Genomic DNA, 9,258 nt, shown 5'->3' with positions numbered 1-9,258 from the left:
GGGTGTGGGAATGATTCTTGCTGTTAGGACTTGTTCCCTCTTTTGAGCTACTGCTTCCATAGGTGTGGGTCAAGTTCATCAAATTGTATGAGAATTTTTTTTTTTTTTCCTCTTCTTTTTACTTCTGGTTGAGGTATGATGTTCTTGATGTCATCCCACAACTCTTCTGGCTTTTGGTCTTTAGTGTCTCATGTATCAAATCTGTTCTTCAGATGATCTCTAAATTCAGGTGAGATATATTCAAGGTCATAGTTTGGCTCTCATAACCTTGTTTGCATTTTCTTCAGCTTCAGTTTGAATTTGCATATGAGTAATTGATGGTCTGTTCTACAGACTGCCTCTGGCCTTGTTTTCACTGATGATATGGAGCTTTTCCATCATCTTTTTCTGCAGATATAGTCATTTTGATTTCTATGTATTCAGTCGTCTCTTATGCTGTCTAAAGAAAGTATTTGAAATGAACAAATCATTAATTTTTCAGAATTCTATCATGTGATCTCCAGCATCATTCTGTTACCAAGGCCATATTTTCCAAATGCTGATCCATCCTCTTTGCTCCCAACCTTTGCATTCCAATCACCAGTAATGATCAATATATCTTGATTGCATGTTTGATCAGCCACACCTGGTGTGTAATTATTTTAAGCAGAGTTTTGAACCAATTCTTCCTAGTTCAGTCATAACTAGTGAAGTGAAACCAGAATGGACATGTAAAGTGTGGGTGAACTGGGAAAAATAATTGAAACATGAAAAATTATGGGTCACTGACCTACTGGAAACTTAATCTACCTCTTAGAAAACAAGGGTGGTGTGTGTTGCCTAGCAACTAAATGTCTTGATCCACACTGTTGGAAGCAACGTTGCCCTATTCAAAGAAGGCAGGCCATCGATACCATGTTGAATGTGCCCTCCACAGCCCTAGCAATGATCCAGTCTTCTACAGCGGGCTCCTGAAAATATTTATTATGCCTTTTCCAAGTTTCCCATTCCAGGGCTTCAGCCTATCATTTTTCTCATTCCAGGTGTTGGTCACTTCAACCATTTTTTTTTTTTTTTTTTAAACTCAGATGTGTTCTGATTTTGCTTCATTGTCCCTGGCTGACCTGGTTTGAAGGACTGATTTTAAGATTCTAGGACTATGATTGTGTTGTATGCAGAGGTGCTTTGGCCCCTTGTTAGTTCTTAGAAGGCATCATCCTTGAAGAACCCACATCCTTGAGTGAATTTTGGTAAAGTCCCTGTGAGACAACACAAGAGGACATTTCTGAGGCCTTGGACCGCTCTCAGTCCCCTGCCCATCCCTCTCAGCTGCTCCCTGACTGATTCGAACCTAAGTCCCCTTCTCAGATTATCTATCCAGACTCCTGGATCAGAGACCTTTCAGCTTATTCAGGTTGAAAAGTCATTGAAGTCACAGGATATGTAAAGAAAGACACCATGGAATCTCACAGTGCGTTGTGCAGTTGTGTGTACCACAAACATTCCTGATTTGATTCTGTCATGTCTACCTGGAACAATTCTACTCCAAAGCATTTACTACAAAACCATCCCTGGCAGCGTGCATAACCAAAAATACATAAACACGCAAATAAAATTTTGTGCTGTGCATGCTGTTTATTCATCGCGGATCTACTCAAAAACATCAGAATTGTTTCCAAAATTGGGCAGAGCCAATGAGTCACTCTATGTTCAGTGTTCGTTGTGATCCAGGTACTCTGCTCACTGCTGGAGATTGTGAAATGAATAAAAGAGACAGCTCCACTGCCCTCAAATGAACCTCCATTAACCACCTTCTTTACTTGTGATTTTGGAAAGTGTTCCTTTTATTTTACTGTACTGGTAGTAGACCTCAGTCCAGCTTTTGAGCAAACAGGAAATAGTGTACAAACCATTGTGTACAATAGCAGAAACAGATGATTAGAAGAAACTTTAATGAGTACTTTCCTGTGTCCTAGTATCATATCACTATAACTATAGTGTTTGTTGAACAGAACACTTCTATTTGCTTTGCACTGTGTTAAGTGCCTTACACTAGGGATCAGCAAACCTTTTCCCAAAAGGACCCAATAGTAAGTATTTAGATTTTGCAAACCTAAATAACCTGCAGTTTCTGTTATAACTGCTCAGCTCTGCCATTGTAGCATCAAAGCAGCATAAAGGATATTTAAATAAATGAGCATGATTGTACTCCACTAAAACTTGATTTACCAACACAGGTGATGGGTCAAATTCAGTCAGTAGTCAGTAGTTTGTTGACCCCCTGCTCTCCACTTATCAAGCTATTTCATTCTCTCAGTCACATTGTGAAACAGGAATAGTCATTCTCATTTCACATGTGAAGAGGGTGGATAACTTGCCAATAGTCACACAACTAGTAAGTAGTCAAGTTTGAGTTCCAACCCAGGCTGTCATCCTCCATAGCCTGAGTTTCCTCCTCTGTGCTCTGTCATTCCACTGCCTTCTGATGAGGAGTTCAAACACCCTACCCTGTCTGAAGGTGAGTTCACCCACTCAGTGAGCTCATTTCCCATCTCTCCAGGTTTGATCTGATTGCCAATGGGGGTGCGTCCTTGACCCTGCACTTTGAGCGAGCACCATTCATGAGCCAGGAGCGTACTGTGTGGCTACCATGGAATAGCTTTTATGCCATGGATACCCTGGTGATGAAGACTGAGGAGAACTCCATTCCCAGCTGTGACCTCAGCGGCTTTGTCCGACCAGATCCAATCATCATCTCTTCCCCTCTGTCCACCTTCTTCAGTGCTGCCCCTGGACAGAACCCCATCGTGCCTGAGACCCAGGTAGGAATGGCAGGTACCCAGGTGTTATCCTCAGTACTGCCCTGACCCAATCTGGTAGTCTGACTTCCTGCCACCACATCTTTCTCCCTGAGTGGGTTAGAAGCTAATATTGGAACCTGTGGAGAGAAGATCAAAGAGCAGTGGGCACAATGGAATTTATACCCACTGGAGACTAAATTTTTAATCCCTCCTGGATATTCTGGATGTTTCCAGAGAGTTGTTCAAGACTTTGGCAGTCACTGGAGGTTTTAATAAAATAAAAACAATTTGCATAACATGCAACACACCTGCAAATTGCTTTTTATTCCTGTTAGTCACAGAGATGCATGATAAGAGGCGTTTTAATGACCTACATTGGTATTACAACAGAGGGTATATTACATTATGGCCTCCCTGTTGCTTTATACCGATTGTCAGTGGAAGTTGCAGGTTCACATAATTACAGCTTCTCGTGGCCTCCTTGCATGCAACTAGCAATAAAGCCTGCTGTTCTTATTTACTTCTTTTGCCAACAGTGTGGTTTGTAAAAAGAAACACAACAGTGACCAAGAATAATTATTAATCCAAAAATCATAACCTCAGCCCCTTCACTCCATGGGGTAGGATGAAGTCTAGTTTGTTGGTGGTATTGGTTTTGCTCAGCCTTGGGAAGTGGTTCTTGCACCCACAGAAAGTGTGATGTATCAGTGATGGAGGCAGCAGGCAGGGGTCCTCTGGGTTACCGGAAGCTCGCCTGCTGGAGTGCGTTAGATTCAGTGTGACTGTCTTGTGATCTCCCTGCAGGTTCTTCATGAAGAAATTGAGCTCCCTGGTTCCAATGTGAAACTTCGCTACATGAGCTCCAGAACCGCAGGGTACAAGTCACTGCTGAAGATCACCATGACCCAGTCCACCGTACCCCTGAACCTCATCAAGGTGCACCTGATGGTAGCTGTGGAGGGTCATCTCTTCCAGAAGTCATTCCAGGCTTCTCCCAACCTGGCCTACACCTTCATCTGGGACAAGACCGATGCTTATGGCCAAAGGGTGTATGGACTCTCAGACGCTGTTGGTAAGTTTTTGGTTTCAGCTACTCATGGATTCATGGATTTCATCATGCACTGATTCAACAAATATTACGTAGCTCTTAGTCTGTGCCACAGAGATGGCAGTGGTTCCTTGGTAGAATTCTTACCTTCGTTGTTGTTGTTGTTGTTGTTGTTGTTGTTAGGTGCCATCAAGTCAGTACCGACTCATAGCAACCCTATGCACAGCAGAACAAAACACTGCCCGATCCTGGGCCAACCTCACTATTATTACCATGCTTCAGTCCACTGATGCTGCCACTTGGCCAATCCATCTCGTTAAGGGTCTTCCTCTTTATCTCTGACCTTCCACCTTGCCGATATCATTCTCCAGCGACTGGTCCCTCCTGACAATATATCCAAAGTATGAGAGACGAAGTTTGGCCACCTTGGCCTCCAAGGAACACTCTTGTTGCACAAATTCATTTCCCAGCCAGCATACCTCAGGCACAGCCATCACGCATCTGTCAGGGAAGGCTTACATGTTGCTATGATACCGAAGAGGTATCAGCAGAACCTCCAGATTAAGATAGACAAGGAAGAAAGCCTTGGTGATCTACTTCCAACGATCAGTTACAGTAGTTCCATCTGTAAATGATCATGAGGATGGCACATGACCAGGCTGCATTTCCTTCTGTTGTGTAAGGTGTCACCGTGCTTTGTGGGTTGACTCAATGGCCGCTCACAACAATATGTGTCAAAACTATTCTAGTAGATTGGGGTGCAGTAACCAAGAAGACAGACAAGGTTCCTCCTCTGATAGGGGCTACAGATAATAAACACAAGACTGTTTAAGAAAATACCCAGCAGTGATAGTGTTAATCTGGTAATACAAGAAGTGATTATACTGCTGAGGAGGAACAATTGTGGTGGGCATTCAGGGAAGGCTCCTCAAAGAGGTGGCATTAACCCGAGACTTGAATGACAAGAGGGAACCATGTGAAAAATCTGGAGAAAGGCTTGCTGGCAGAGAGAAGAGAGAGATGTGTTTGAGGAACAAAGAGAAGAGCATTGTGGCTGGAATATAGTGAGCAAGGGGTCCAGAAGAGATGATGTAAGAGGTGGAGGACAGACACCAGGTTCTAGAGTGTACTCTTGGCATATGGCACCACGACAATCACACAAGGGACTTCTAAAGGGCTTGAGAGCCGCCTGCCAGATTTCAGGGCTTTACTATTGAGGAAATCACACAAATACAAAATTCCCTATGTTTACCCTAAGAGAAGGGGCTTACAGTTATCAGTCTATGAATAGCTGTGAGATGTGGATTAAGATCGATTTACCAGCTGTCTTCTCCTACTTAATGGCAGACTGTCTGGAGATTTCAAACCAAAATCCTATGTTTTCTTCACCAATCAGCTTGTGGTTTTCACTGTGAGGAAAGAGAAATTGCCAAAATAAGAAACCAACAAACACAAAATTTTCACTGTCATTGACAAATACATTGCATCAAACATTGCCTTTGTGTGGAGCATGGTGCTAAATCCTGTGTCTTGGATAACTTCTCAATAACTGTTATCAGAAGGCACTCTTATAATCCTATGATGCAGATGGATGAGGGAGTGGTCACACCGCCAGCAGGTCACAACAGTTCAGTCAATGACCCCAAGTTGTCTCTCACCAGCCTGGGTCCCTCTCCACCATGCTGCACTACCTCCCTGTTGCTGCTGTTGTTCTGTGCCATCAAGTCGGTTCTTACTCATAGTGACCTGTATAGGGTTTCCAAGAATGGGTGGTGGGTTTGAACTGCCCACCTTGTGGTTAGCATTCTAGTGTTTATCCTCCTGTGCTACACCAGGACTGGTACTGCCTACCTAGTAAGTAGAATTGATGACTTAGTAAAAATTGTAAAGAAGCCCTGTTGTTGTTGTTGTTAAGTGCCGTCAAGTCAGTTCCGACCCATAGCGACCCTGTACAGGGTTTCCGAGGCTATAAATCTTTACAGGAGCAGAACACTTCATCTTTCTCCCACGAAGCGGCTGGTAGTTTCGAACTGCTGGCCTTAAGGTTCACAGCCCGATTTGTAACCACTACGCTACCAGAGCTCCAGAAGCCCTGGTGGCACTTTATGTAGTTAAGCGCTCAGCTGCTAACTGAAAAGTTTGTGGTTTGAATCCACCAGCTGTTCCATGGGAGAAAGATGTGCTATTCTGTTTCTGTAAAGATTCCAGTCTTAGAAACCCTATCGAGCACTTCTACTTTGTCCTACAAGACCACCGTGAGTCAGAATCAACTCAATGGTGATGGGATTTTTTAAAGATAAATAATAAGTTATTGAAATAATGGGTGTATTTGATAGAAAATACCGATTAATCAAAAAACATATCTGGCTTGAGTCAACATGAAAAAGTAGGCTGAATGGTATAATATATACCCCATGCACTCCAGCTTCTACAATTACCGACTCATGACACATTTTGCTATTTCAATCTCCCATAGTTTTCTGCAGCAAGTTTCAGGCATCTCATTGTATTCATAGTATTTCAGAACAGCTCTAAAAGACACTTGAAAAACATACAATACCATTATACCAACTAATAAAAATCTAGATGATTTCTTGATATTGTCAAACAGCTCATCATTGTTCAAGATTCCACTTCTCATGAATATCCTAAGATATTAATACTGTATTTGAATCTAGATGTAAGTAAGATCCACCTTCTGCAATTGGTTGAATTTTTTTCCCCAAGTTTATTTTAATCTACAGACATTCCGCACCCCCAGTCTTTCTCTTTTTTTAAACGATGTGCTTATAGACCTTTCCCACGTCGGTAGTTTTTGTTTTGTTTTTGGAGTGCATAGCTGTTTTTGTTTAACCTATTTCTCTGATCTGGTTTCCTATAGATTGATAGTTGGATCCTAAGGCTTTTTCACGTTCAGGTGTGATTTTCTTTTGGCAAGACAAATTGATAGGATGTGCTGTGTTCTTTCATCAGGAGTTTGTTGGAGCGATTTTAATGGCTACTGATGCTTATTGCCTAGATCCATTAAGTTGTTATTAAATGATATTTTAATTCTGCCATTCTGTCTTAGTTATATAGTACTGCTATAATTGAAATACTACAAATTGATAGCTTTAACAAACAGAAATTTTAGCTTTAACAAACATAAATGTGTTCTCTCATGTGTGCTTGCTGGTGCATACCATCTAGTTGCTTCTGACCCATAGCAATCTTAGGTACAACAGGAAAAACACTGCCTGGTCCTGTACCACCTTCACAATTATTCCATCATTGGAGTTCTTTGTTGCAGCCATTGTGTCAAACCATCTCATTGAGGGTTCTTCCTCATTTTCGCTGACCCTCTACTTTACTAAGCATGATGTTCTTCTCCAGGGACTGGGTCCTCCTGATATAACACGTCCAAAGTACATGAGACAGAGTCTCGTCTTCTTCCTTTCTGAGGATAATTCTGGCTGTAGTTTTCCCAAGACAGATTTTTTTTCATTCTTCTGGTCAAACCAAAACCAAACCCATTGCCCTCAAGTCAATTTCAATTCATAGCAACCCTATAGGACAGGGTAGAACCACCCTATAGAGTTTCTACAGCTGAATTCTGTATGCAAAGAAATCACCACATCTTTCTCCCATGTCAGGGGTATGGGTTTGAACCACCAACTCTTTGGTTAGCAGCTGAGAGCTTACTCAAGATGCCACTGGGGCTCCTTGTTTTGTGGCCATCTAGGATACATTCAGTGTTCTTCATCAATTCCATAATTTAAAAGCAGCAATTCCTCTTCGGTCTTCCTTAGTCATTGTCCAGCTTTCATATGCATATGAAACCATTTGAAATACCATGGCTTGTATTAGGCACATCTTAATACTCAAATGACTTCTTTGCTTTTTAGCACTTTAAGGAAGTCTTTTGCAGCAGATTTGTGCAATACAATAAATATGCTATTTGCTTTCTTGACTGCTGCTTCCATGGGAGCAGATTGTGGGTTCAAGAAGGATCACAAGCATCCTCCTGAATTGGTTAGACATTAATCAATTCTTTTTGGTACAGTGACTCTGAGTTCCTTCCATCTCCTTTCGATGCTTCCTGCATTGTTCAATATTTTATCCATAGAATCTTTTCTTCATTTATCATGATTTTGTTTATTGGCGTAGTTGTGAGGATTTTTGTTTAATTTATGCTGGGGTGTAATCCATACTGAAGGCAGTAGTCTTTGATTCCACACAGTCAAATGCCTTTGTATAGTCAATAAAATATAGGTAAACATTTTGATAAAGATAGAAGACAACAGGCTTCGGTGTAGGTTGCACCCCGATGTAAAGAAAACAAAAATCCTCACCACTGAACCAATAAATAACGTCATGATAAATGGAGAAAAGATTGAAGTTGTCAAAGACTTCATTATGTTTGGATCAACCATCAACACTCATGGAAGCAACAGTCAAGAAATCAAACAATGCATTAGGCAAATATTCCTAAGATTTCTTTAAATTTTTCAAGTACAAAGATGTCAGCTTGAGGACTAAGGTACGCCTGACCCAAGCCATGGTGTTTTCAATAACCTCATATACCTGTGAAAGTTGGACAATGAATAATGAAGACTGTAGAAGAATTGATGCATTTGAGTTATGGTGTTGGAGGAGAATATTATAAAGTACCATGGACTGCCAAAAGAACAAATCAATCTGTGTTGGAAGAAGTACAACTATAATGCTCCTTAGAAGCCAGGTTGGTGAGACTTATCTCTCATACTTCAGACATTTTATTAGGAAGGACCAGTCCCTGGAGAAGGACATCATATTAGGTATAGTGGAGGGTCAGAGAAAAAGAGGAAGACCCCCCAAAGAGATGGATTGGCATAGTGGCAGTAGCAATGGGTTCGAGCTAACAGTGATTGTTGGTGCAGGACTGGGCAAGTCGCTATGAATTGGTACCAACTCAATGGCACCTAAAAACAACAACAAACATTTTTCTGGTAATCTGCTTTCAGCCAAGAGCTATTTGACAACAGCAGTAATATAATACCCCTCATTCCACAGGCTTTTCTGAATCTGGCTTGAATGTCTGCCAATTCTCTGTAGATATACTATTGCAACTGTTTTTGAACTGTCTTCAGCAAATTCTTACTTATGTGTGTGTTCAATCATCTTCACATTCTGTTGGATCAACTTTCTTTGGAATGGGCACAAATATGGATCTCTTCCAGTCAGTTGGCCAGGTAGCTATCTTCCAAACTTGTTGGCAAAGACAAGCAAGCATTTCCAGTGTTGTGTCCATTTTTTGAAACATCTCATTGGATATTCCATCAATTCCTGGAACCTTGTTTGTCACCAGTACCTTTGGTGCAGCTTATGCTTCCTCCTGAAATGGGTGCATGTTGATCAATTCTTTTTGGTACAGTGACTCTGTAGTCCTTCCATCTTCTTCTGATACTTCCC

General features: G+C 41.5%; 1 protein-coding gene across 4 annotated transcripts in view; it reads left to right on the top strand.

Annotated features, from left to right (window-relative positions):
- TENM2 (teneurin transmembrane protein 2) overlaps nucleotides 1-9,258 on the top strand; it is a 1,406,199-nt gene that overhangs the window by 1,308,476 nt on the left and 88,465 nt on the right. For all 4 annotated transcript variants that reach the window (XM_006864840.1, XM_006864839.1, XM_006864842.1 and 1 more), the window contains 2 exons: nucleotides 2,540-2,801; nucleotides 3,585-3,852. In XM_006864840.1, coding sequence (XP_006864902.1) covers nucleotides 2,540-2,801; nucleotides 3,585-3,852 — 530 coding nt within the window. The remainder of the gene's footprint in view (nucleotides 1-2,539; nucleotides 2,802-3,584; nucleotides 3,853-9,258) is intronic.

The sequence above is a fragment of the Chrysochloris asiatica genome, unplaced genomic scaffold, assembly GCF_000296735.1.
Source record: "Chrysochloris asiatica unplaced genomic scaffold, ChrAsi1.0 scaffold00071, whole genome shotgun sequence".
In the NCBI taxonomy this organism is placed as follows: Eukaryota; Metazoa; Chordata; class Mammalia; order Afrosoricida; family Chrysochloridae; genus Chrysochloris; species Chrysochloris asiatica.
Note: the sequence above shows the minus strand (reverse complement) of the source record. Positions and strands in the feature narration are given on the sequence as shown.